Genomic DNA, 27367 nt, shown 5'->3' with positions numbered 1-27367 from the left:
GATGAAGGCAAAACGCCAGCGCCACATTTCTGTGCTCTTGTTTTTTTAAAAGGGATTATTTCCCCTTTGCACAAATCTTTGCGGGGGGAAAGAGGACTTCACATGTAAAACTGGTGCCACAGAAGATGAGTCAAGTCATTAATCACCAGCATGAGTATCCATAATTAGAGCTCCTGGGAGTCACAGAAGCAAGAGTCAAAGGCTCTAACAGGATTATGGGCAGATCTGTATTGTTTTATGACTAATATTAGCAGATAAAGGGAATCTATCACGTGCTCGAGGAGGTCAGCTGATGAGCACAGGGGGCAGGGAGGAAGGCATTTCCCATCCCCATCCCCGCTGCCCGCCTTTGATGTCCCCGCCGTACACGCAGGGGGGAGGGCAGAGGTTCACCCCAGCACCCTGCTCGCGGGGGACCCCGGGGGAGAGGCCCCTGCCCGCCGGCACCGCCAGCACGCGGGAGCAGGAGCGGCCCGCGGCCGAGCGCCGAAGGGAGCTGGCTGACCCGGCGTGCCGAAGCGGGGTGGGTGCCGGTGCAGCCCGGCCTGTTCCCGCCAAACGCGCCAGCTGTTGGCAGCTGGAGGACGCACGCCGAGCGGCCGAGCCTCGCGGCGCACAGCTGGGGCGAGCCCTGTCCAGCCACCCACCTCCCGCGCCGGCCCAGCCGTGCCCGGGCGAGCCGGGTGGCTTTTCCCACGTCCCCTCCCATCACAGGGCCATCTCCCCGGGCTCACACGCTCCCTTTCTCCAGCCCCGCGCCCAACAAGCCCCGGCGTGGCTCTCCGCAGCCGCCCGCTTTCGGGACGAGGAGGCAGCGGGGAGGCTGGGAGCTGGGGCCAGGCAGAGCCGGCGCCAAAAGTCCTCTCAGCCCCCCCGGGAGGGGAACGTGCAGCCTCTCGCCAGGTCTTGTGGCCCCAGCGCCCAGTTTTAAGCAGCTATTGCTGCTTCTCTGAGCTCATACCTGAGCACGGGAAAAGGTCGGGGAGCTTTCAAAGAAAACACCTTAAATAAGGAGACAATGGTCTCGTGCCTTTGTCTTCAGAAAGCAGGGTGCTGAGGTGGGGCTGTGCTGCCGGGCACCATCACACCATCCTGGGGGGGTCCGGCAGATGAAGCTCCATCAGCTGCAGCGCTGCGGGAGGACCCCCCCAGAAAGTCAGGATGCCAAGGGGGTACAGTCCCCAGGTATATAACCCAGGGCTATAACGTCCACTGCACGTTGTCCCCAGAGGGTCTGGCACACTCCGGGGCTCCTGGAAGGGATGGCCACCTCCCTATCCATGAGAGCTGTGCACCAGGACAGAGCAGACCCAATGGCTTCTTTGATGCCTGGGGTAGCTACTGCTCCTGCTCACCCCGGTCCCTAGCAGGACAGGCACGTTCACCTGGGTTTGACACTCTCCATCTACCAGGACAACACCAAGGTTTTCAAGAGGAACTGGAAACTGAGATCTGAAAATAATCTGCACCCAGGTGTGAACTTTTAAGGCTTGAGAGCAGCAAGCACTGTAAATATTAACTGCACATGAATTTAGACCCCTTGCTCTTAAGTGGCTCTTCTGGATTTAGAGTGCACGCACAATTTTTGGCCGTTACTGCTGAGTGCCTCTATGTCCCAGGCCACACAATGAAGTTGGTGATATTTATTGATCTCCACAGATGACAGCACAGGATAAAAGAAAGCTGAGTATCATGTGTGATCACGTTCAAGTTTTCCTGTTACAGCATAGCCAGGCACTCCTGCCCTCCGTGCCCCCTTGAGTGTGCCACAAAGGGGGAGATGAAGAGTGGGGTCCCTCAGCCACACCTCAACCTGCCTGACTCCACTGTTACCCCAGGCAAGTGTTCAGGGCCAGCACCAGGAAAACAAAGGGTGAGCCTCATTAAAACCAGCAAATTGACCTAGCTGCATAGGATCACGGACCTCTCTGGAGTTGAAATTCAGGTCGTCTAACTGGGGGTAATGCTCCTGTTGGTGAGGCCAGTCCCAAGGACCCAGCCAAAGATGGCAGAGTGACTGTAGGAGCTTGGCTATCATGTAGGAAGAGCCATTGCCATGCTCCGAGCTCCAGTGAGGTATTTCCTACCCCAGTGTCACCCTATTTCATCAGAGTGAGTCATCAGACCACCATGAAAAAAACTCAGGACCTTGCTTCTGTATTCGTGATCAGAAACTTCCTTTATTAAATTAATGACCATCCTCTATCTGTCATCTCACTGTTAATAAAAAGAAATGAGGGCTGGAAGGAGTGCTGCAGACCCGTGCCTGGAGCCAGGCTTGTATCAGCAGAACTTGTGTCCAACAACGCTGCAGAGCTGCTCCCAGACACAGAACAGAGGAACAGGAGGAGGTCTTAACCCACACACCAAACAGGTCTGTGGCGTAAACATGGTGGGTTTCCCTTCTCCAGTACCCCTCGGGATGCTGCTTCAAGTGCAGCGACCCTAATCAGTATAGCTCTGAAATACTCCTTTGGCCACAGGGACAAACTCATCTCACTGGCACTGACTGGACCAACATGACATCCTTTCTCAGATACACCTCTCACACGGGACAGAAGAAAGCATGTATTTAAATGCACATTGCTCTAAATGATCCCTTATGGGATGTATCAACCCCATCCCCATGACTGGCACGACGTGGGTTAGCAAGGGGGAAGATCTTACGCCATCGAAACACCACCAGTGCAGAATATGAAACTTTTTCTATCCCAGGGTTCCTGGAGACATGATGCCTATTTGAAAAAAGATGTTCCCTCCTCTGCAAACAAGCCCCAATGCAGCACCACCCAGCCCTCCCTCCGTCAAAGGAGAGGTCATGGACCTGTTCTCTGGAAGAGCAGGATTACAGGGTTGGAAAGAGTTCAGAGACAGTCGCTCCCAGCAAAGACCAAGTCAACCCGATGCTGAGATAAGACCACTCCTTGACCCCACCACACAGGCCCCATCAGTGGAAACCCATCAGGGGAATGCTGCAGAATATCCACTCTATCCCCCATAACCCAAACTAGCCACAGCAGTATTTCCTATTATGTCTCCATAACCTAATCTGACCCCCTCTAGGGTCTCCAGATTAATATCTGAGAAAGCTCACAAGTCCAATCACCCAATTACAGGGAGGAAAGGTTTATTCTATCTAAACAGCATGAAATGTAACCTAGACCCAGCTGCCCTCTCAATCCTAAGAGCCAGATCTCAATCCCTAGCAAGCTGAACAAACTGGGAAGGGGTCATGGGGAAGATGGGGAGCGTCTCTCCCTGCTCTTGTATCACATGAAACCTGCAGGAGCAGCAGCTATTTTAATTGGCAAATCCCCTGGACCAAGGCTTAATCCCTCTCCATTTTTATTTAATTTCCCTCACACCAAAGCAACATGGGGAATAGATGACCTGCCCCACCTTGAACCACTGCCCAACAAGAGGAGTCCCCATCACGTTGGTGAAGTGGGAGGCAGGGGACGATGGTCCTCAGGACACACAGTGTACACAGCCCAGCTCGGGAGATGGAGGGATGAAGGGCTGGTACCACCATGGGTCATCTAGCACAGATGCACCTGAGGAATGGTGTGGGTTAGAGCAGCCTTGATGCTGGCAGGGCAGAGCAGGCAACGGACAGGATCACAGCCCAGAACAACTGCAACGTCTCCAGAGTATCTCCTGCACTGGGGTTGAGAGGCTTCAGACAGGACAGAATAGGCTGTCCCAGAGCAGCCTTTGGGCCTCCTTGGATCTCCTTCCTATCCTTATTTCCTTTCAGAGAAGCATGAAGGGACGCCGTCTAACTTTTTGGATTGTATTTCAGCCACCTGACAAAGTTGAACACATGGGAAACCTCAACAGCAGCCAGCGGACTGGAAAGCAGATTCCCCATCCTGTTCAGGATCTCATCTCAGACCTTGGCTAGAATGTGAGGAACACACAAAATCTCCAGGAAGATCCTAACCTGGCAGGGAATTCCAGTCTGGGTGTCACCCAGAGCCCATCCAAAGGGAAGACCCGTGTACTTTGCTCAGCAAACATGCCCATGTTTCCCTCCAGAGCAGGGCTGTGTTGCCCCACAGCCTCATGGCTACACCACCAAGTGCCAGCTTTGCAAACACAGACTGAGCTTCCCTCCAAATTCCAGCCACAGTTTATTGATTGGAAAAGCTTGTCTAGTCCATAAAGGCTCTTATGAAAAAGTTCCACTGAACTGCACTCACACATGCCATGATCCGTCCGACTGTGTTAGCAGCCTTTGCTTTTGATGCTTTCTGACAAGATGGATTTGTGGCCTTGACTCTTCCAGATCAGGAGAAACTTAATCCTAGAGGATAAAATTACAAGCCAGTAAAAAAACCCTCCATGACTGGCCTCATTAACTGCCATGTAAGAAGCTCAGAGCCTTCTTAGCTAGAAGGGAGCATCTACAGCTGTCCTTTGCCTTGAGGGAGAGGTAGCTCTGAACAGACAGCACAAAGCCCTTGGCAAACACTGTGCTCTTAAAGTGCATGACATACTCGTGGCACCATCCAGGCTGCTCCATCCTCCGCAGTCAGCGGGGAACGGGCAGATAGTCCCAGCTCTCCACCTATGAAGTGATTTGGGAGGAAGCAAAGATAATGTCCAGTTCTGTCCAAAAGGTGTCTGTGCAGATAAAAATAAAAAACCTGGAACAACCATATGGAAATGTGAATTAATGAAATATTTCAGCAACTGACTCAACATTAATTGAGAGCTGAGAACCCTCCACCTCCCTTCTGCTTTCCAGGATACAAAAAAATGACACTGGTAGGTGGAAATAACTACAGCTGTTCCAGTGGGAGAGAAATCAGTGCTTCACAGCGAGTGTAATGGCCAAAATTAAGCACTTGCTTGGTGCTATTACACAACACATCCCAAGAAACAGCTTCCAAAAACTTGACCTTCTCTTCAAAGGCTTCTTTCCAATCATCTTTCCTTTTGCTAACAAATGAAGTGGATTCAGCACTCAAGAAGGATACTCTGGGTGTTGAAAACATCTTTACCCACGTGCTAGTTACAGGAGAGGCAGCAGCAATGACAGCTTCCACACAGCAAGCCCTGCCCTGGCCAGGCTCCCCGCACACAGGCGTTCACAGATGAAGCTCTGCTGCATTTCCATCCCCAGCACAGAAGCGAGCTAGACCTCACTGAGTGGTGGTTGTGACCTGCCAAGCACCTGCCTGCTGAGAGACCTGCTGAGATCCACCAGGCAGATACCAAGGAACAAGCAGGTAGAGATAACCAAGCAGTTTCTGACCACCATCAGGTCCTCCTCTACCTCAGTGATGTTCAGGGACCTCTTCTGAACACGAGTCAAGCACACAGATGCCCCTTGAAAGAGGTGTCGGCTCCCTGAGCACTAACCTTCCCAATCACCAGCACCACTGCACTGAGAGTAGTGGTCTGGTATCGCAGAAACCAATGGAGACTGTGATCTCTTTTCCAAGTCTCAGTTTGTGATCCACCAGCTGCAGAGCCTACGTCCCCTGGGCCAACTTACAAATCAAAAACCATCTGCATTTCCCCACAGGCAGAGCTTGGCCTCCACAGGGCTTTACAGAGGTTATCAATATCATCACCCACACTTAAGATCGTTAGCATCTTTAACAATAACTGGCTTAAACACTCATGCTTTAATACCCTCCACACTTTGTTGGCATGAATTAAAACTCCAGACATTCACTTATTTACCCAACTCTTGGCTGAACCTCAAGCTCGTACAGCTTTTTGAGGGCAGTGTCAGCTCATACTACTCTCTGTACTGCCCAGCCTGTTTGGAAGTCAGGACTCTACAGATGATTTTAAGGCATGTAACGAGAGTGTTGTATGGAGATTGCACTGACTCCTTACTGACAGGCACAGTATTTGTTCTGGCCAGAGAGTTTTTTCTCTTCTTCTTCCAGCCCATCACTGCTTTTCACATGACAGCAGCAGCGCAGCTTGCACACAAGAGGGTGTACTGGAAGTGACAGTTGCCATAGCTATACCTATACAGCCCTGGCCATCCAGACACATCAGAACAATGCTCTACAGAACAAAGTTATAAATAAGATACTCTCAAGCCTCAATTTGGAGCAAAACTTGCAAGTGTACAAAACACTAAGCCTTCTGGTTTGACCTCTTTCACCTTCTTTTATAGACACGATGCATATTCAGAGACTCCTCTGCAGAACAGCATTGCTTCAGAGAAGCCTGAAACGCCGGTGAGGTGATGTGCACGGGTTTTATATAACCATACCCTCGACTTCTGTACATTCTTCTACCCAGTCTATTCTCCAGACACCCTCCCAGATTACCCGCTAGCTCTTCTCCACACCACGGTCCTGTATATAGAGGGCCCTCTATACTAGAGAACTCTGACCAAGCTGCCAGAATCTGCATTCTCCTGCTCTGAGGTCTACGTGATCTCCAACAAGCTCATTCAGCAGGCTGTGTTTCTGTTCTCCCCCTTACTTTGAGGATTATAAGCTTTTCTGGGTGGGGGCTACCTCTTCTTATGAATGTGATCACTACCCAAAGAGACCCAGGAGCAGCCAGGATCCCTTGATGTTATGAGAAATAATAAAGCTTGGGAGACTCTGCTTAGACTTCACCTCTTCTTCTGGGACATGGTATCTCGTGACCACCAGCAGCACTGCTGTATAAAAGCGAATGAGCGGTGTTCTACTTTGTTGTATACTTTATTCAGCCAATACCACACAATATCCCCAACCACGTTGGCCCAGCTGTCAACAAACACTGAGCTGTAGAAGTGGTACCACAGAAAAGGGAGAAAACCACAGCGTAGGAGCTTATGCAGAGCAGGACAGAAGACAATGGGCTGGGAGAGAGGCAAGAGCCTCACAATCCTTTCATGATCTTCCAGCAGCAACACAGAGCAAGCAGTGCATTATGGCAGTGTCGCATCTGCACTCGCTGTCATCTTCAAGCTCAGTGACAGCAAGTGACGGTTCATTTCTCTGCATCTCCCCAGTTCTACCCACTCTGATACTGAAGCACAAGCAGGAGAAGATGGCTTCACACTCAAGGAGCACAGCTATTGCATGTGCTACTGCATGGGTACAGGGCTGACCACCGTGGTGGTGGGGAATGATTGGGAGGTTCAGTGTAGCAAACAGGTCAGCTTGTGGGTCCTGACAGAGGAGTAAGTGCAGGGCAGGGCAGAAAGCTGGGGGCATCCAGGACCTGTACCCCTCTCTGCCCTCGGAGGCGAGTACCACTAGATGCTGAGGGTCTTGTGCTGAGATTAATTCACTTTCCAGCTACTGTGACCTCAGGGAAGACATTTTATCTCTGTGTCTTATTTTCTTCCTCCAAGGGATAGCTCATTCCTACCTCAGAGCATGCAAGGTCTGACTTATCACTAGCAATGTGCTTCGAGATACTGTCATGGTTCACACACTCAAACCACCCCAGGCCTACTCACTGTCCCCTGTGCAGGTGTGTGGTGGCCACCCCTAAGCCCTCTTCCCCCCCCCCCCCCCCCCAAATGTGTGTTCAGATACCCAGCAGCAGAGACATGAGCAGGAGAAGAAGGAAAGTGCACCACGGAGAGCAATACTGAGAAAGGGACCGAGGAGCTCCCAGAGTGACAAAGCATCACAGCAGTGACATGGCCACAGGAGTGACACAGCTCCCTGTCCAGCCCACAGACCCCAATCCATCACACAGCGAAAGCCCAGCCCCTCATCCTCCCCCAGCCATCCCTGGGCCTGCTGTGTGTGTGCTAGGAACACATTCACAGCACTTTTTTATTTTTAAACCTTGCATTTAGTATGCTCACAGTGGCTACCCCAACCTGCAGCAGCCCCCAGGTGGGTCCGACCTCCCAGGTGGGCCCCAGAGACGGCCCAGGTGATGTTTAACCAGGCACAGGTCTGCTTGTCCCCTCCCGAGGACTGCACCCTTCATCTTTCAGATGAGGATTCTCACCTCAGCTTCTCAGCTCCCAACCCTAAAACCAGGGCAAGGATCCTTCTGTCCTTCCCACCCATCATGGAGCGGAGGACACAGCGCTCCCCAGGCAGGACCATCTCAGGCAGTGGGGTTCTGCTCGGCCAGGGGACCTTCTAAGCCAGGGCCAGCATAATGAGCAACAGTGATACCCCAGGTCCCCTGTCTGGCACAAGCAGGGACATGGCCTGGCTGTGGCAACCAGAACTGAGACATAAAAAGCACTTCGCACCACGGTCGTGTTATCCCCTTGTCCCTCCCCCTCATCCCCTTCGGAGCTTCTTAACTTCAGAAACCTTCCTCCAGAGGAGTGCTGGAGTGACAGAAAACATTTTCCAAGCCTAATATCAGTTCCAGATGTTCACAGCCATTTCAGTTTGTACCTCACCCTGTAAAACACATTTCTCCCTCTCCCTCTCTCAAGTGCAGCGCCTGCTTCGTCCATGACATAATGTGCTGGCGGGCTCGGCCGCGCGCACACACACACACACACACACACACACACGCTCGTGCCCTCTTCGAGAGCCCCATGTTCAAACAAAGAGCATCACTCAACTACAAAGCTGTCGCACACATGGAGTTATGAGTAATTTCCACAAGTTTTAATAAACAGTTTGGGATGTAATTGCTCTCCGTCTTCTCCGCTGGCTCCTGAGCGGAGAGCCGCTCGCTCCCCGCGCGCTGGTGTTGAAAGCGTGGTTTGTTTCGCACACAAGTTCACCTCCTATTAGCCTCAGATGGTCCAAGGGCTGTGTTTTTCTAAGAACCAGTAATAAGCCTCTTTAAAAAGCATGTACAGCCAGGGGCAGCTGACCCATGCGAGCTCCCGGCTCTTTCCGCCCCGTCCCACAGCACTGCTGCCCCACACAGAGCCCGGCAGGGAGCAGAGATGCATGTTAGACCAACCTCAAAACTCCCTCCTGACTCTGATCCAAGAAGAAGAGGAGCAAATATTTTCTGCCTCAAGGGAAAGACTACATCTTCCAGTTGCAAAGCAAGGGGGATGCCAAGGAATTTTGCAAGGGTGAGAGACTGAAGGCTTTTGGGGAGCAGGAGGAATGCAGAAGGTAGGTTAGGCAGGTGCCAGGTACCACCTAGCTTGCCATGGGGCTGAAGAACAGGTCAGCACAGCTCTAGTCCCAGCCAGTGCCAGGAATCCCAATAAGAAATGGCTACAACTTCAATAAAACAAACCCCCCACACAAGCACAAATAACCTACACATTTAAACTCAAGAGATCCAAGGGATGAATGGCAGAAGCCTCAAGAGCCCTCAAACCTTGCAGGACCCTCCCAGCCCAGCACTGCAAACACCCGTGCACCTCCCCACAACGGGAGCAACCTGCTCCTACCTGCCAGGAGCTGGGAGACCAACGGGGAAGGAAGATCTGACAACATCTGTCAAAAGCCATCCAAATTTCCTAGCCCACTCCACCTTTCCAAGGCTTCCCCCATCTGCGGTTGAGTTATTGTTTTTGTAGGTGCTGCTCAGATGTGATGGAGATGTGGTGCAGCATGATGGGGGGGTGATGGTGGTGAGGGGACACCCATGGTAGGCTTTTTGGCTGGGTGAAGCCTTTGAGAGCTGTAGCTGTCAGCACCTCTGCAAACCTACACAAGGTATTTGCAAGAATGAAGTCATCTGGCATTAGAGGCCTGTAGGGTAAGAAAGGAATGAAGGCAGGAATGTTGTTTGGTTATAAACAACATAGAAAAAAAGGAGAGATTTAGTATTGGCTTTTCTCTTTAATTGTTAATGGGGTCATTCTGTCCCAAACAGTCCCCCAGAGCAGGGAGAGGGGAGGGCAGCTCCCCACAATGAATTCAATCACCTGTCAAACACATGGCAGTCATAAAAGGAAAATAATAATAATAATCTGTATTTCCTACTCTGGCTGCCAGGCAGAGATCCAGCCACTTCAAAAGAGAAACCCCATGTTTCCCTGGTCTAGTCTCACCTGACCGATGTGTGAGCAATCTGGAATCCCCATCCAAAACAAAGCCCCTCCTTTGGTGGCTTGTTTTCTTTCTCTGTTACTGGAGAGTGCCCCTCCAAGATAAAGAACAAGCCTTCTTCCATGCCGGGAAACTAGAAATGTAACCCAGGGGCCATGGCCACATCAGGCAGCTCTGGAAATGGATGCTGGCAAGGTGCAGGAGAAAGTTCCTGTGGGACAGGACCGGTTTATGAGCCAGGAACCAGAGTTCCTTCTCACAGGGGTCTCCACAAACAGCCGGGGCCCTCCAGGATGTGGGGCTCTGGCTCCCTCCAGCAGGAAAAGTCCAGCTCTGGCAGCACAAATATTTTGGATATGGTGGTATGAGAGACTGCAGACACAGAATAGATGGGCCTGAGATGAACAGAGAAGGTGAAAACTTCCCTGTGGCTGTGAGCTGGAGCAGTTTGCTCTGTGGTAGCTCATGGCAGCAAAGGGCTTGGCTCAGGGGGTCTGACAAAGTTAGTGAGGAGAAGAAGAAAGCCACCATCACAAGCTGATAAAGTTTCCGACCACAACCTAAGGACTGCCTGTGTGCAACTCCTGATCTTGCTGAGATTGCCTTCCTGTAAGAGAAACACAGACAAACATCTTGCCAGGGTGTCTGGAAGCCCCTGCAAGACTGCATGAGCACAGCAAGGTTCTCCGCTCCAGTGCCAGCCCTGTCCCCACCTTCAGTCTGGTCCCTTGTCCTCGCAGGCAGCCCAGACATGCACACCCCACATAAGCTGACCAGGGGGGCTGAAATTAGGTACTGCCAGCGTGTGGGAGAAGGAGCCTTCACACAAAGGTAAATCTCTGCTTTGGTCAACAACACTGTCTGCCCCTGACCTGTCACATGAGCTTCTTTAACAGACCACATCCAAAATCCTCAAGCAAAAAGCAGCAGGAGGTTTTGCCTGGCTTTCTGTGCAGCAGTAGCAACACTCAATGTCTCAAGTGCTTTTTTCTTAAATACATCAATTCACCGAAATCAAACTCCCTCCTTCACACCCCTCCACCTTGCCCAGCAGCTCCTGGAGCATGGCTTAAATTGCTGACAAAGCATTTGCAAGGCACATAGCGTTCAGCCCAAGCCTGAGCTGGGAACCAAACTCCAATTCAGGGAAGTTGCAGGTTCCCCTGGAGAAGTTTTGTGCTGCTTAAATGATCTCCTTAAATATTTATTGCAGGCTTCGAGTTACTTTGATAGGTGTGCGAGGCTTTTCAAAGGTTAAGTGACTTTTCAAAGGCTGGCATGCAATGCAGTACTCACTGGAATGGACCAGTGAAGCCCTTGAGTTTTTGAGGGCTGACTTTCCTCCTGCACCCACCATCCTCTTGCATTTCGGACTGATCAGATCAAACAGTCACTTCAGTGAGAAACTCCAAGTCACAGCTCTCCTACCCAGAAAGGACAAATAACTTCCTTCTGCCACACTGTTTTTGTATTTCCCTTTCCCCTCAAACACCCCCATCTGCAGAAGCCTTCAGAAATCTCTCCTGAATGGAGCACATTTGGTACCTCATCTAACACCTTGGCTCTATGCATTGTTCTCCACACTGGCAGCAGCTCCCAGGCAGACGGGGCACGGGAGGCACCACCGTGCACCCTCTGCATCAAGAGGAGCCTGCCCTCGGCAGCTGCACCCACCTGTGTAGAGGTCCGTGTCCGTGTACTCATCCACCTTCTTGTGCTGCAGGACATAGTCAGACACCTTCGTGCCAATGGCAGGCTGCACATCCAACCACTCCAGAGAGACCACGGTGCTGGAGGGCTCCACGTTGGGGGAGAGCCGCAGGCTGGGCAGGAGACAGGAAAGAAACCAAATAAGACATTGGCTCGCTTTCTGGGGAGGAATCCACCTCTACAAGCAGCACAACCCCAAGCAGGGCTCACACTCATACACAGGGATGCACACACAGACCCACAAGGACAAGGAGCAGGTAGGTGAGAATGGAAGAACTTCCAGTTGAAGGTCAGTTGGGTCTAGCCTACTGCAATGTGTGCCCTTAACTTCCTCTGCTCCTGGAAAAGCCTAGGCCATGCAACTGCAACCACGCAACCCCAAATATCCCATCCAAAGGGGCCTTCGTCTCCTGGGAGAACTGCTGAACTTCAGCAGCCCCACATGGAACCAAGTACCAGCAGCCCAGGAGCAAAAGAGAAAGGGAGGATCCAGCTTAACCTTCCTGCAACCCAGCAGGGTTGAATCTATGGGAGGAGAGGGTCTGGTTTGCATCGCCAGCGAGCAAAGGCACGGCAGGGAGAGAAGGGACAGATGTGGCTGTGCATTCACCCAGCTGCAGAGGAGCAAGGCTCTGAAGGGTGAGGGCGAGCCGGAGCAGGGCAGCTGTGCCAGAGCTCCTGCCCAGCTCAGGGACCGCGTGGCTGGGGGTGAGGGCAGAGCAGCTTTGTGCTCCTGGCCGGGCTAGTGCAAAGGCATCCGCTGTCTTTGCACCGGGGTAAATGACAACACGAAATGTGGGGCTACAGAGAGTCTGGCTCTAAACATACAAGCGTGTTTGTTGAACTCGGGATGGGAAATTAATCCCCTCTGAGGATATTGGCTCACTAAGAAGGTGTTCTGCTCCTTCTGCCTCACTGGAGCCAGTCTTCCTGCTTTCTCAGCTAATTCCCCATCAGTTTGCTCCTGATTTGCTCTTGCTCTGACAAGCCACAATGAATTGCACCGTAATTCCATTTCTTTCAGCATTTGAAATCCCATTCTACAAGCCCTGCTAATCAGGTGATGAAAATCTATAAGGAAACCTTCCAGGGCCACAGCCGGAGCCAGGATATCCTAAAGGCATCAGTCACACAGTGAGGAGTGCTGGACTGCGGCCCCGGGGCTCAAAGGTGAGAGGAAGGAGGTGCCCGTGGGCTGAGCTTGAGAGAAAGGGGCTGATGCCGGGGGGCCGTGACCCACGGGAGGGGCTCGCTCCGATACGTACACAGGAGGAGGGAGAGGGCTGCAGTTCGGGAGTCCGTTCTCATCGAAGGCGTTGAGGTCACACCTGCACCAGTCTTCGATAACATCACCTTTCCCCGAGCACCAGTATGAGCTCATCAGGGCTCCCTTGAAAGCCTGCCGTGAGAACAAAAAGCATGAACATGTGTGCTAAGGACCTGGTGAAATCCAGCCAGTGGCTTGGCCGCAAGCTGCTGAGCATCAGGGGTGCGTGTGTGCAGAGCCCTGGGATGGTGAAATACAGGGGTGTCCCCCCCCCAGCTCTGCCACAGACTCTCTGCATGGCCCTGGGCAAGCCCCTTCCCCTCCCTGGGCTTTAGCTCCCATGTGTCAAGAGCTGCTGGTTCATCCCTGGGTGCTGCTTCTGGGGTGGGGACAGGGAGTGTCTGCACAGTTCTACAGAGGGGATCTCCTGTGATAGAGGACCGAGTTGTCTGAAGAAACACCAATGTTTGGTACCTTTACACCGCTGCTGTGCACAATGAAACTCTTCCACGTGCCCATCCTGAACCTGCTTCTGTCCCCGCTAAGAATAAAGTAATTCCTACATCCCCAACAACACAGACCACTTCCATCCTTCTCATACATTTGTTATTCACACGAGCTGCCCTCCTGCAAGCAAACTGCTGCTTTGTTCACTTCCGTAAGGAATACTCACAAGCAAAATAGCAGTATCCGGAAGAAAAAAATAAAATCATGTAAAATACTTGCAGAGTGTTCCCCAGCCAGGCAGTTTCCCCTCCACAAGCTGTCCTCAGCCTGACCAGGAGCCTTCCCGACCACTCCTAATGATGCCAGTGGATCCCTGGCGTAACTGCCATTCATCTGCTGGGGTCTGAGGCTGAAACACTTTGAATTCCCAAAGCCCTCCACGTCTAACCCCACTGTGTCTTCCCTGTGGTCATCCTGCAGCTTGGGGTGCTTGGCATCAGTCCCCATGCTGCAGGACGGGGCACCCCTCACTCTGTACCATGCTGCAGTTCAGACTGAATGGATTTAGGGTGGTTCCTCCCGTTATCTTGTGCCTGTTTTGCCTAATTATACCTCCAGCTTGGAAGACAGTGTCTCTCCCTGCACACACACATGGCCAATGCTCAATGCGAAGCCGCAACACCCTGCTAGAATAATCACAACACCAAAACTTCATCCACTAAAACAAATCTCTTTGTAATGCTTTTGACCTTTCAAAAGGCACATTTTGGGGTTGAAATGCCTTCACGGGTCCTCATCCACGTAGAGCAGCCTCGCTGCCAGCCCCGCGCAGCAGCACTATTCCGCCCATTCAAAGCTGCCTGCGGATGCCTGGCCCTGGCGATACCGCCCGAGCTGCCAGGTTACGCCTTAAAGATAAAAACGTGCCCTTTGAGGAGGACAGGGATGGCTCCAGCGGCTGCGGCATTTAGCACAAAACTCTAGGAAAAGCGCCTTCCCGGGGAGGTTTCTGAAAAGAGAAGGTATAAATAGAGCCTGACGTCAGGGCTCCCATTGTCCGGGGTTTTGTCGCTCTCCCCAAACGCCCCGAGCACCTTTAACAGGCGCCTCAAGGCTCTCGCGTCTGAAACATTTTCTGCTTCCAGGCATTTAAAAAATGGGACTGTTCCAGAAGGGAACAAAAAAAAAAAAAAAAAAGAAAGAAAAAAAAAAAAGAAGGAAAAAATATGTGAAAGAGAGAAAAGGTGATGTTATTTTACTTTGTTCTTTGGAATGTAATTGAAGCGCTGGGCTGGAAAGGGCATCGCAAAGTAACTGGAGAGCAGGGAAGACAAGAAAGGAGTTTATCCGACACATGGATAAATGGGTGCAGATACACTTCTGTAGAGAGCAGCAGGCCTGTGCAGGATCGAAACACAAAATGATGCACATAGATGGCTGGGAAAGTCTGCTCTCCCTAGGAAGCAAGATAAATACCTAAGTTGTGGGTACACGTGTGCACAGACATGCACTGTGTATGTATGTTGTGGGTGCACGTGTTTACAGACGTGCACTGTGGGCAAAGACAGATGTTGGGTGATCCCTGGAAGAGCGGCACCGTCACCCCAGCCCCAGCCCTGACCCCCACTGCTCTGTGTGCTCCCTCCCCGGCCCCTAACCCAGCTCCTCCCTGCACATCCCCAACCCTGGGAAGAAATCCCACCCGCCCCGTCCATGCCCTTTAGCCAAATCCAATAGTCAATTCCTTCCTTCTATTTTCTTTTTTTTCAGCTGGTAAGTGCAAGGCTGGATGAGCAATCCCCTCTGCTCTGCCTGCCCAGCCTCGCATACATTTTAATTAGATCCTGCAGGTACCCAGCCGTCATCTGCCTTGTGTCAACCTTCGCACAAACGAGGTTAGCTAATCGATGCGTCCTTCAATTGCACTCATTAAGGCGAGCGCACCTACGCGCACTAACCGGGTTACGGGGAGCACGGCTAGCCCCCGGCCTGGCGCCCATCTCCAGCACCCGGCTGACATCAGGCCCAGGCTGGGGTGGCCGGGCAGCCAGCACCCACCCTCCCTCGCTTTCCAGTCGGATTTTGAAGCAGTGGTTTCCGGGGTTTTCCCAGCAGTGCCGGGGAGTGCGCGCTGAAGGGTGGGGAAGTGGCGAGAGTGAACTGATGGGAGGGAAACGGGTAGGATCGTGCAGAAAAAAGGGGTGAAGCTCCCCCTTTGTGAAAATGTTCGCCGTTGCTCTGGGAGGCTCTACACCTTCCGTGGGAACACCAGCCTGCTCTGTGGGGCATGCAGTTGCTCCACAGAAACTTCAGGAGAAATGGAGGGTCTCTGTGAGCTTCGAGGACTCTGTGGTACCCCCAGCCCTGAAGCCAGGCACAGCTTTTGCTGTAGTTCACACAGAGCCCACCCTTCCATCCCTCGCCTCCCCCAGCCCACTCCAGGCTCTGGCTGCAGTGGCAGAGGCTGCTTTCAGGCCCTGGCAGAGATCAGCAGCTGAAGTCACCTTCCCCTGCAAAGGTGACAGCTTTAACCACCCCAACCCCAAAGGCATGCTGCAAGCACATGCTCCTCGTAGGTGGCAACCACATGAAAACCTCTCCTTCCCTTTCTCCTTCTGGCAGCACAGCCCAGAAGGTAGAGGACTGCTCACACAAACCCAAGGGAACAGCAATTGCCACCCAAACCAGGAGCCCAGCGGCACAGGAAGACCAAGAGCAATGGCCAAAGGATGCAGTGAAGGTGCTGAGACCCGTCCCATGGGCAACTGCAGTCTTTGGGAGAGCTGAAGGTGGGAATGCCCAGGGACCTCCCTGGTCTCTGGTGGCTGAGGACCACCTTCCCCTCCTGCCTGGGAGTGGGCTCCTCCACACCTGCTCAGGAGCATGAAGCAAATGTTTTACTCCCTACCAGGAGACAGCACGTACAACAAGACCATCTCCAACACAACAATCTCCGTGTCGGATGCTTCGCCATGGTGGTTACGCCAAGCTACCAAGCTGCAAAACCCCAACTGGCTCTGCAAGCCGGAGATGGCAGAGTCGCTCCCGACACGCCGTCCTGTGCTTGCCAACCACTCCCCGGGATCTCAACGCCCCTCTGTGCCCTAAGGCAATTTTATCTTTCATTTAAAAGTATCCAAATTGTATTGTTTCCCTGTGAGTCAGCCCATTTAGTTTATGTCCTTCAGTGCCAGAGGGGAAATTTATGAGATGAGAAACTGGCTCGAAACGTTTATTTTCTAGATGACGAGTCATGCCATTAGATATATAGCATTATGAATCATAGGAACAGCATCTAATTTGCTCTTAAAGGTATAATAGGTCTGACTCCCCACACCCATACACACACATATATTGGATTGATAGTTCCCCCATAGGATGGCTAGTTCATTTGTTTTGACACAAGCAAGACTTACAGGACCATAAAGTCCCATCTTACCATAAGTTAAGTCTATTCATAAAAAAAATATTAGGGAAACGAATGATCAGCTAAGCACATTTATCCTACACTCAATTGCATATGGATCTTTTTCCTGTTGTTATTTGTGCTCAGGGGGAGGCCATTTGGCCCCGTTTTATAGCTTAGACACTCTGCAAAAGAATATAGAAGAACATTTCCTTTGTCCTCTGTTAGACCTGGCTGATGGAGGGAGAAGCATTAAGTTATTTCTGACTGTGGGTTTTCTGTTGACATCCCTGGAGAGGTAAATTATAGGACATGAAGGAACCTTTCAGATCAGCATTTGCAGGACTCAGCACACACCACAGGGGCTGGTGTTTCCAGATGGGGGACTGGAAAGGGCATGTATTGGGTGCTTATCTGTGAACATCTGGTCTTCTCCATGGCTGACAGGGATATGAAAATCTGAATCAATTGTTTCTTTGAGTCTAAGTGTCTTTGTGGTTGGTTATGCACACCTCAGTTTCTGGAAAAATTAAAAAGGAAATACAGAGAGATAAATAAACAACCACAAATGAACATGCAGGCTGGACAGAGACATGCTGGAGATAGTGGAAATGATGTAGAAGCTGGAAATTTGGTACATTTGCAGTTTCCCACTGGTTTCCCTGGTCTTTGCTGACTTGTTTGTTCTTCTTCTCAGTGTAGAAGGAAAGGAAGAAGAGTGGAAGCAGGCTGGGTCATGCCAGCCGATGGGCTCAGCCATCAGTCCAGGGACACTGCAACCAACTGAGACATTCTGTCCCCTCCTGTCTGCAGGATGGAGACGGTGCCCGCACCTCACCACCACCCTCCCTCGTGGGCAGGCAGGTGCTGCCGGAGGAGGCAGAGGGCTGCCTGCCGAGGTGCAGCCCTGTCCTGCTTACCAGTAAATCCAATCACCCAGTGATGCCACCCCTGACACAACAGGGCCCCTGACTGGAGCTCCCGGACACTGCTGTGCTCCAAGCAGGCTGTAGGTAGCAATACAAATACTGACTGGTCATCAAGGGAGAGAAGACTGTGAGATGCAGGCTCAAGCAGGGGTTTCACAGCCTGAACGGAATGCTACCATGATGATAGGGTTGCTGGAGAAAAAGCTTTCCATACCCTTACAGTAATGCTCAATGCTGTTCATAGGAGATAAATGCTGCTCCTTCAGTCTAGACATTTCTGGGAGGAGCAGGGGCAAAAAAAGAACAGAGGAGGAGGAAAACTAAGGATTTCCCAGGCCAGAGACTCTTTCCAGGATCATGCAGTTCGCGTCTGGAAGTCTGCTCCAGGTTCACAGCAAAGGAGGATGAAGTTTCCCTACTGCTGTTGGCAGGTGATCTCATCTTGTGCTGCTCACACCCTCCCTGCCTCCGGCTGCCTGTCCCCGGGGAGCAGGATCACCAGCACTTCATCCTGGGAAGGCACATCAGCGGTTTGTCGGAAAGGTCAGGGTGCTGGAAGGGACCCAGGGTGGGCAGCATCCTGGTTTCTGTTATTTATGGGATCTGAGGGAGCAGCAGAGGACACTGCAAAACCTGGCAGCAGGGGAAATAAAAGACTTCACGCTGCAGTGAGAGTCCCGTCCCGGGGAGCCGGCTCCGCTTTCACACCTCGGCTACAAAGCTCCCCATTATAGCACGATCGGGGCGGTTACAATGCGGCTATTCTTCCCCTGGTAACGCGAGTCGGATGTGGGCTAGAGCTGCAGCAGGATGCTCAAGTGCACAAGGAGGAGGACAAGGGCCAATTAGCAGATATTAAAACAAAGCAAAAGCAAACAAAAAACCCCCACACCCCAGATGAAAACAAAAAATTCACCTCAACAATACAAACGCTGTCCCCATTCGCCCTGCCTCCCTTTCAGCTTTGGCAGTGGAAAAAGAAATCCCTGGCACCGGCTCTCCACGTCTTCAGGGGCTGCTTCAGGGAAGCTGCGTATGTGCAGGGAGGATCGTCGTCCTCCAGCGGCTCTGCCACCGGGTGCTGTATGGGGGCTAAAGCGAGCCCAAAGCCCCGGGGACACCTCTCACCCTGTCCCCCACAGCATCCTGCAAAACCTCACCCTCCTCCTGCCAGGCCCAGATGGGCAGAGGGCAGCAGGAGAGCCAGCCCGGAGATACAGGGCAACGGGAAGGGCCCAGATATCTGCCCTCCTGAATGGGATTCAAGGGGTATGGACAATTTCCTCCCTGAGAAATGAGTCCCACTTTGAACTTCTCCAGCCTCTGCCTCAAACTCTCTGTCCCTCCTCCTCAAGCTCATGTCTCTCCTAGTCCTGCTCAAGCCTAGGACTGATCTCTTCCAGGCACGTCTCTGGTCTCCGCTTTTGGAGGTTTGCTTCCCTACGGGCTGAATCAGGATGGCTGCATGGACAACATTTACTCAGCAGAGTCAAGGGCTCTCCTCCAAGGCGCAGCCACCATTTCAAAGCCAGCAGCAGAACCCAGACAATGTCCAATTTCCTGCTGTGGGAGCATGGGGTCTCAGGCCACCCAGTGCTGGGCTCCCGGTGTACTGGATTTCTCAGGTGTGCTCTTTTTCATCTGCTCTGCCCTTTCAGGGCAACGGCAACACCAAAGTGGGGGGGATCACAGCACCAGCAATACACTTGGATACTCCAGCTCCTTGCCCAGGGGTTGGAGAGTCGCAATGGCAAGCCCAGACCACACAATGGAGGGTGGGCTCCCCGCTGCTCTGATGGACAGGCAGCAATGGAGGTACGATGGGCATGTTTCACCCCATTGTGGGCCCTTTAGACCACCTATCCTCATAATTCAGGGTTGGTATAAATGCACAGAATGGCTCTAAGTACACAGTCAGGGCATGGCTCCATCACACTGTGCCTTACAACAGCAAGTGCAAGACAACCTTGACCCTCAAGACCTGACCAAGAACCACCAAGACATCAAAACCAGCTACACTCCACAATTCTGCTGAAATACCGCCGTTGGAGCAAGCGAGCAGCAAGGGCACGGGGATCTTGTGGACCCAGGAGGAAAAGGGACAGCAGTTTGCGCAGCTCCCTCTGAAATCGCCACCACCACTTCACCATCATCTGTGCGAGCAGGTAGCCTGCTCTGGGGCGGGGGGAAGGACAATGCTCTATCGCCATCAGCGCATCCTCAGAGCGAGGTGGGTAAGCAGTTTGAAGGATGGGATGGGTGAAAGAGGTGCTTTCCCCTCTCCTTGCCCCCATTTGCCTTCTGGTCCATGATAACTCAGCTGCCCGTCTGGCTGGGCTGGGGCAGTCGCTGGAGCGGCGCAGCATTCCCCGGGGACAGGAGCACGGGCTGGGCACACGCGCTGCCTGCGGCTCCCCCCATTCCTCACTCCCAGCACCCCGGCCACGGCCACCCTGGGGACACCAAAGTGGTCAGTGGTGGCCGTGCTCTGCTCAGTGAGATGGCTCCTTGGGGCCAGCGGGTGCTCGCAACCAAGGGGTGAGAAGGAGCGATGGGGAATTTTGCTCCAACCTCCGGAGAGGCTGTCCCAGCCGGTGAGCATCCCTGGGGGGGGGCTCTGCAGGCCCCCGGCGCGCAGCACTGCTTGCACAAGCACACTGTGGTCCATGCACAGGCAGTGAAGGAGCTCTCACCGAGAGCCCTGCCAGGGTCCCAGCCACGTGCCGGGCTCCTGGCGAGGCTGACAGGGCTGGCAGCGCGGGGATGTGCCCCCCAGCAAGCCTCCACACCATGGGCTGGGTCATGTATGTGCTGAGAGGAGCCCGTGGCTGCAGGCAAATGATGAGATTGCTCCATTTCTGAATTAAACCAAGGTCCTAAGGGTCTTCTAATAATCCGGGCTCCATGTCCATTTGTCTCCTTAAATAGAAACAACTGGGGTTTGAGTTCATTTCCCACTAGGAGCGAGATTGGTCTCTTCTGTGCCTCTTCCCCACACCCCCCTCGCCACACCACCCCCTAAGCACTTCTGCAGCTGGCCAAGCTGCTCTGTGTTTGGGGATTTTGGGGTGAAAAGGAACAGGAGAGACCACGCTGCCGAGTATGTCTGCCCCTTTCCTCCCCACCACTGACCACCTCTGCCCTGTGGCTCCGGCTATGCACATGTGCATCCCTCTCAAAGGTGTTCCTGGATGCCCCAAATATTCCAGGTCTCGGTGCCGCTCTCCGGGCCGGTGCTGGCAGTGGGAGGGATGGGGGAAGCAGGGCATTCCCACTCCTCCCAGTGCCGCTCAGGGTTAGCTGCCTGGCTCGCCTTCCTGCCGCCCAGCCAGGGGACGCGGAGGTTTGCAGAACACGCGAACCTGGGGTCTCACTCTCTCAGCCCATGCCTCTTGGTGGACTCCAGGGCTATGCTGGGCAGTAAGAAGAATGTTGCCCATCCCATGGTGTGAGAGCAGGCAGGACTATGATGACGCTGGAGGAGGAAGGCCACCACAGCCTGGCACTCTCGCTGGGGTGATGTGCGGCGCTCCTCTCCTCTGGCTCCAGGATGTTCACTAGAGGGAAACCAGCCAGGGTCACCACATTTCTCTCCCATCACATCCACTCAACAGCATCCTGCCCTCGAGGAGTCAGGAGCATTTTGCCAGCAGAAAGCCCCACAACAGACAGAAGCAGTTGGGCCTGGCCAGCTACTGACAGTGCTGGAGGTTTATGCCACAGTCCTGCAGCGGGGCATGTCCTCCAGCTTCATCTGGATGTGACAACGGAGGGACCACTTTGGTGTCTGTGCTGCTGCAAAGCCTGAGAGAAGCAGAAGAGAGATGTGGGCAGACAGTGTTGATCAAAATATGGTGCAGGTTTCAGAGTCATCCAGAGAAGTCACTGGCAAGGTCACAGCTTCTCTGTCTCTTTACATCTTTTGAACTCATGTTGTGAGCATTTAGACTGAAGAGCAATGGAACTATAACAGCAATGGTGCTATAAACCTCTTTGGACTAGTTTAACCTCACCAGCTGACCGGGACTGGTGGAGAGAGGACTCCAAGCATTGCCTCTGTTCCAGCAAGCAGTCTTCCCTCTGTGAAACCATCCAACCACAGCCACATCAGCCGTGATGGCTATGAAAAAGCCATTCAACAAAACCCTTCAAAAGGTGCTTGGGCTTTAAAACACGTCCTTGCCCAGCACTGCCAAAGTCCCCAACCAGGCTGCAGCTATCGCTGACTGCAAGTTCTCTGACCAACACTGTTAAATCACAGGGGGAAAAAGAAACATGTCCCAGCTGGGACTCAATCTGTAGTTTTGTTTGCTCACAAGAAGTAAAAGAGGGGCCACCAATAACTGGCAGTGCCCTGATACACCGCTCCTCCCTGCTGCTGGGAGCGATGCTTGAGCAGGACTGGGGAGACAGGCCGAGTCCCTGCTGATCACACACAGCTGAGAGTTTCCTTAAGCTCACAGCACAAATGTCTCTGGACAAATGCTTCCCAGGCAGCAAAAGACAAAACTTGACTTCCAGAGCCCTTCTAATTTCAAGCCCTTGCTTCAAAGCAAGAAGAAAACAGCAGTTCCCAGTGAAAGAGTTTTCCAACTTATTTCACATGGGCAAAGCAATATATTTTCACCTAATCTTCCTCTTGGAAATGGTCAGTTTTAGCTGAAATCAAACATGCACGCATACAAAAATCACAAATCAGCCCAAGGCAGACACTCAGCTTGGAAACTTAAACCCCAGCATTTAGGAGTCTGGCAAGGTCATCAGTAACAGAAAGCACAGCCTTGTACCATGCGGTAGTTGTAAATTTAAAGAGTAACTCACTGCACTGAGTCAGACGAAAAGACAAACTTCCTTAAAAAACTACACATACTGAAGTGGGCTTTACTGAAATGTCTTTACCCACATCTTGCCTCATCTCTGCTGCTAGGCTGATATAGGAAAACTTTCAGGAAACTTTATAGATGTTAGCATCCACCTTAGTAATGACCTTGCTTTCTCTCTCTACATGTATATAATTATCTATGTGGACATACATGCAAAGAGAAAGATCTTCATTATTTACAATTATTATTTTTTTAATACTGTGGGGGAATTGGGATCTGCTTGCAGTTCCCATAAGGTCAGCATTTGCTGTATCGACTGAGTATTACCCACACGAAGAGGGAAAAGCAGGCAGGAGGGCGCTCGGCTGCAGACGCTGTGCTTGGAGGTGCAGGACTTGACTCAGCCCAGGCGTCTGCAAAACTGCCACAGGCTAGTGCTGGGGACCTCCCCCCAGGCCTCCTACCTGACGCTGAAAAAGGACATTTCATGACCCAGACGGTACATGAGACGCTCCTGATGGCACCTGCCCTTTGGGAGCCAGTGCACAGAGAGAGGTGGCGGTTTAAACCAGCGGCTTTTCAGCATGCTTACAGTGAACCAGGGCACACCGCTGGGTCTTGGTGACAGGGTGATGCTCCCACTGTGGTGGCAGCTTCTCACCACCCCTAGACTCCTTTTTCCCTTTCGTGGTCACCCTCCCACCCTGCTCACGGGGGAAGGCAAGGGAAAGCCCATGTCCCTGCTCCCGTGGGCACCCCTTATCCCCAAGCTCATGATGCCACAAGAGGCATGGGGACACATTCTCACACTCACAGAGGCAGAGCTAACCTCGCATGAAATCATCATCTCTAGGGCACGGGCATGGCCACCATCTCCTTCAGAGATGACTCCATCTCCTCCAGACAGGTGGGTGCAGCTTTGTCCAGCCTAAGCCACTCAGCAGAACCTTCAGAGCTGAGGTTTGGGCTGCGGTGGCAGCGAGCCCCGTGGATTACAGCCCCCAGGCACCGGGACTCATCCCCACCCGTGGGGCCAAGGGGCCGCAGCTGGGGGAGAGGGAGACAAATAAATATCCTGCAAGAGAGAGGCTGATGGAGAGCAGGGTGAGAAGCTGGGGAGGAAGGGATGGAGGGAGCAGGACAGCAGATCAGACGAAGGTTTAAGCGAGCAAGAAGGGGAAAGTACTGGAGCTGATGTGAGATGGGGGATTCATGCTGAGGGAATGGGAATGGCCAGGAAAGAGAAGCAGGGACAAGGAAGGCAAAAAGCACTCCCTGTGTCCTGCTGTGACAAGGATGAGCTGCAGTGACCAGGGGATAAGAGGGGCTGCCATCAAGAGGAGCCCTCAGCCAAAACAACAAGATGCAGTCCAGCTTTGTGTGTGTGTGTGTGTGTGTCAGAGAGGATAGTGTGCACCAACCTCCCCCCACCCCAGGACCCTCTGCAGTGGATGGCACAAGGTGACCCGTCCTGGCCTGCGCTGCTCGCTGCCAGCTCCTCGTGTCCCCTAAAGCCGTGCTCTGGCAGCATCTTCCGTCCTGCAGCTGCCCGAATCCCTCGCCCTGCCGCCTCTAACCCCGGCACTGCTAATTGAGAGCACCCTGGGGCGAAGGGGGAGCAGACTCACACACGGTACCCTTGCACAGACCAGCTCCCCGGGTGTGCCCCTCCACCTCTGGGTGAGCAGGTGGAAGGAGGGGGGATGCATTGAACGCAGCCCTCTGCAAGACAGCTGGGGCTTCTCTAGTTCGGTTGCTTCATTGGGGTTTTGTTTGCGTGTTTTGTTTGCTGGTTTTCCCAGCGCCTCAGCAGAAAGCACAATGTGGGCTGTCCTCCAGCTGCAGCTGATGGGGCCAGCCCTCCACATGAACCAGGGCAGGCAGAGAGGGAAGGAAGGAGGCTGCTGCTGGTAAAACACAGGCTCCAGCTCCCCAGGACAAGGAGGTGCCCCAAGCGAGCCCGGCACGGCAGGCAGCGGCGGCAGGGCTGGAGGGGGGGGACAGCTGAGGAGGAGGAGGGGATTTCGCAGGGCCAGAGAGGCAGGGTGACATTGCCACCTGAGCACAGCGTCTCTGGAGATCCCTCAGATCCTGCTGGGCTCTGCTTGCTTTCGCTGTTACCCTTTCCCTGCTGGCTAACCTACCTCTTGTACCCCAAAAGGAACTGCCTTCTTGCAGGTTGCTGCTGGGAAACGCATCTTTCTTGCCTGAAGGAAACCAGTTTTCCCACTGCTCTCCCTGTTCCTGTAATGCCCCAACCCAGCACTGCCTTGGACATGCTGGTACCAGCAGGTCAACGACTACATGAGAATTGCCCAGCAGGAAGAGCAAGTGTGGGTGGGGAAAGGATGCAAGAGGAGAAAACAGCAGGAGAAAGGGAGTTTGGGGAAAAAAGCTGGAAAGAGAGGAACCAAGGTATGGAAGTCAGGCATGGCTGCATGGAAGAACCAGGAGGGCTGACAGGTGGAAAAGCAGGAACAAGATCAAGAGGTAGGCAAGGAGAGATATAAAGGACTTGGGTGCCAGGAGAAGCAGGGCGGTTCTTTTGCCCCTGGATCTGGGGAGGGGATGAAGCATCATCCCTGGTGGTCACACCTCCATGTGCTCAGACTGCTTCCCAACCTGCAGCCCCCTGCTTCCCACCCACAGCTGCTGCTCACTGGCTCACTCCAGGCATCTTAATCAAGTGCAGGCTCAGTGCTAATAAGTGACTTTAAGCAGGTCTGTCATTTTTGGATTTGAGATTGGGGTTAGAGGGCTGCAGAGGGGGGCGGGGGTCAGCAGCGAACCGAGAAAATGGGAAATCAGTCTCCATAGGATTAAGTTCTTGCAGAAGGCAGAGAAGCCCAGCCCTAGGGAAGGGTGACCTCCAGCTTGGCTGGTCCCTCCTGGAGTAACAGTGACCTCCTGTGGCTGCGGGACTGTCCCAAGGGCCTAATTATTCCTTCCCTCTGCAGCAGTGCTTTGCAAAGCCAGGCTGGAGCCCTGCAGGGCTCTGGCCACCCCTGGCACTGCTACGGTGGGGATCTCAGAGCCAGGAGTGAAAGACTGATCTGATGCTGGGCTCCTAAGACCCCTCCGCAGGATGCACCCCCCACATCGGTGTCTGCCGCGGGTGGACACCAGGAATAACCGTGGCCCTGGGTGCTTACAGCATTGCCTTCACCATGCTGAAGGCAGGGAGACAAGGTCCTCTAGGGCTGGAGGTGGTGGGCAGCGGGATCTGCCAGCTCCATCGCTCACCCCATCCTGAAGCAGTCCCCACCAAACATGCACATGGAAACTCTGCCCTGCTCTGGGGAACCCAGCATTTATGCAGAGACTGAGGAAGGCAGACTTGAGAGGTGACTAAAGCGGGATCATAGTGGTGGAGCTGGTCCCTCATCGTCTCACTCACCTCCCTGGTGTCGTTGTCCTGGATCAGAGCGTACAGAGGCACCACTCGGTTGATCTCCAGCAGAACCGGCGTAGGGCTGAGCTGCTCCTTGCCGGGGCGCCGGCACAAATGGCAAGTGGAGGGGCAGCGCCCTTTCTCCTCGCAGTGAATCTCCACACCTGAGATGAGGTGGTCATCAGACAGCATCTGTGCTGTCAGCAGGCCTGAGAGATAGGTGATGAAGGGCATGGATTTCAACTCCTTCTTGTTCCCGAGCTCAGTTGTTTCTGGTTTAGGGAGAGGGAAGAAATCAAACAACATTAAATCTCAGCAGAGTCATCTTCCCAAACCCAAACTTTGCTGCAGCCAGGATAAATGCAGCTGCTGAAGGTGTAGGCCAGGTGGGAGCGGGAAACCAAAGGGTCAAGGAGAGAAGGAGAAAAATGGGACTTGCAGGTCACTGCTTGGGAGTGGGTAGAAAGTGTGAACATTTCCAGACAAGCACTTCTAGAGTGATGGAACCGACTGTGTTCTCCTCCTTCTTTTTTGTAACTTGCATATTCACTTTCTACAATTCAAAATGAAACAAAACCACCCAAGTGTATCTGCCCTGCCAAAGAGAAACCTCTCCAAACGGGCCAGGTCAAAGAGCTGAGTGCCTTCACCCCCACCCAACACCAGCACCCACCCAACCCCTTAGTTCTCTCTTTTGGGTGACACATTACCCAGGGCATGGAATGGACCCAAAGGAGGCTGCAAAGAGACTGCGTTGGGGGATGAAGCCCCTTGGCAGAGGGGGTAAGTGGGTACCAGAACAAACTCACCACACGGGGAATAAACAGAGGCATTACCAAAACCAAACTGTCAACACTCTTTCAGGAAGTATTCAGGCCTTTGAAACCCATTGTGAAACTTCCTGATGGTCTTAACCACAAGGTGATAAACCCGGAGAGCCTTACTTTGTTCTACCTTCGTCCAAACGCTCGCTAAGGACAAGGTAAGTATTGTACCTGGTGATACCCTGAGCAAAGGAGAGAGGACTCTCTGTCCTGTAGACTTCTATTTAGACTCCTTCTTTATAAACACTCCTCTTGGGTTGATCCAAGAAGGAAAACCCAACTTCCATAACCTGGTGATTGACCTACAGAAGAAAAGCCTTTCTCCATCCTGGGCCCCAGTGAGGCTCCCAACACCATGAGCTGGATGGCTGTTGCTTCCAGCAACAACGTCCCAGTCCCAAGAAGCTGCAGAGGAACGAGGATTGCCTCAGTGCTTGCAGTGACATGCAGCTGATCTGGCAAGGCACTAGTCAATTAGAAACACAAGTAAACACAGTATTCATTCATGACTCCCGAAGCCCTCCAGGCTAGGGACAGCCCTTCCCTGCTGTCTGGCTGTCAGGGAACACTTCTGCGTGCAGGATCAAAGCTGTCACAGGAAGAATAAGCAAATTCCAACCAACCCGTCTTTCAATGGAATAAAAGGGGGGCAGTTGCTA

At 52.9% G+C, this 27367-nt stretch overlaps 1 protein-coding gene across 7 annotated transcripts in view; it reads right to left on the bottom strand.

Moving 5' to 3' along the window:
- Window positions 1–27367, bottom strand: part of ASTN2 (astrotactin 2) — a 360791-nt gene that overhangs the window by 80978 nt on the left and 252446 nt on the right. For 6 of the 7 annotated variants that reach the window (XM_033011918.2, XM_042786505.1, XM_033011917.2 and 3 more), the window contains 3 exons: window positions 25891–26156; window positions 12887–13020; window positions 11586–11734 (listed from right to left, as the gene is read on the bottom strand). In XM_033011918.2, the coding sequence (XP_032867809.2) occupies window positions 11586–11734; window positions 12887–13020; window positions 25891–26156 (549 nt within the window). Of the gene's footprint in view, window positions 1–9915; window positions 10519–11585; window positions 11735–12886; window positions 13021–25890; window positions 26157–27367 lie in introns of those variants that run through there. The other variant, XM_042786506.1, reaches the window with a different exon arrangement.

This window comes from Tyto alba, unplaced genomic scaffold (assembly GCF_018691265.1).
Source record: "Tyto alba isolate M040663 unplaced genomic scaffold, T.alba_DEE_v4.0 Super-Scaffold_11, whole genome shotgun sequence".
Classification (NCBI taxonomy): domain Eukaryota; kingdom Metazoa; phylum Chordata; class Aves; order Strigiformes; family Tytonidae; genus Tyto; species Tyto alba.
The sequence above is the reverse complement of the archived record's forward strand: the minus strand, read 5'-3'. Positions and strand labels throughout refer to the sequence as shown.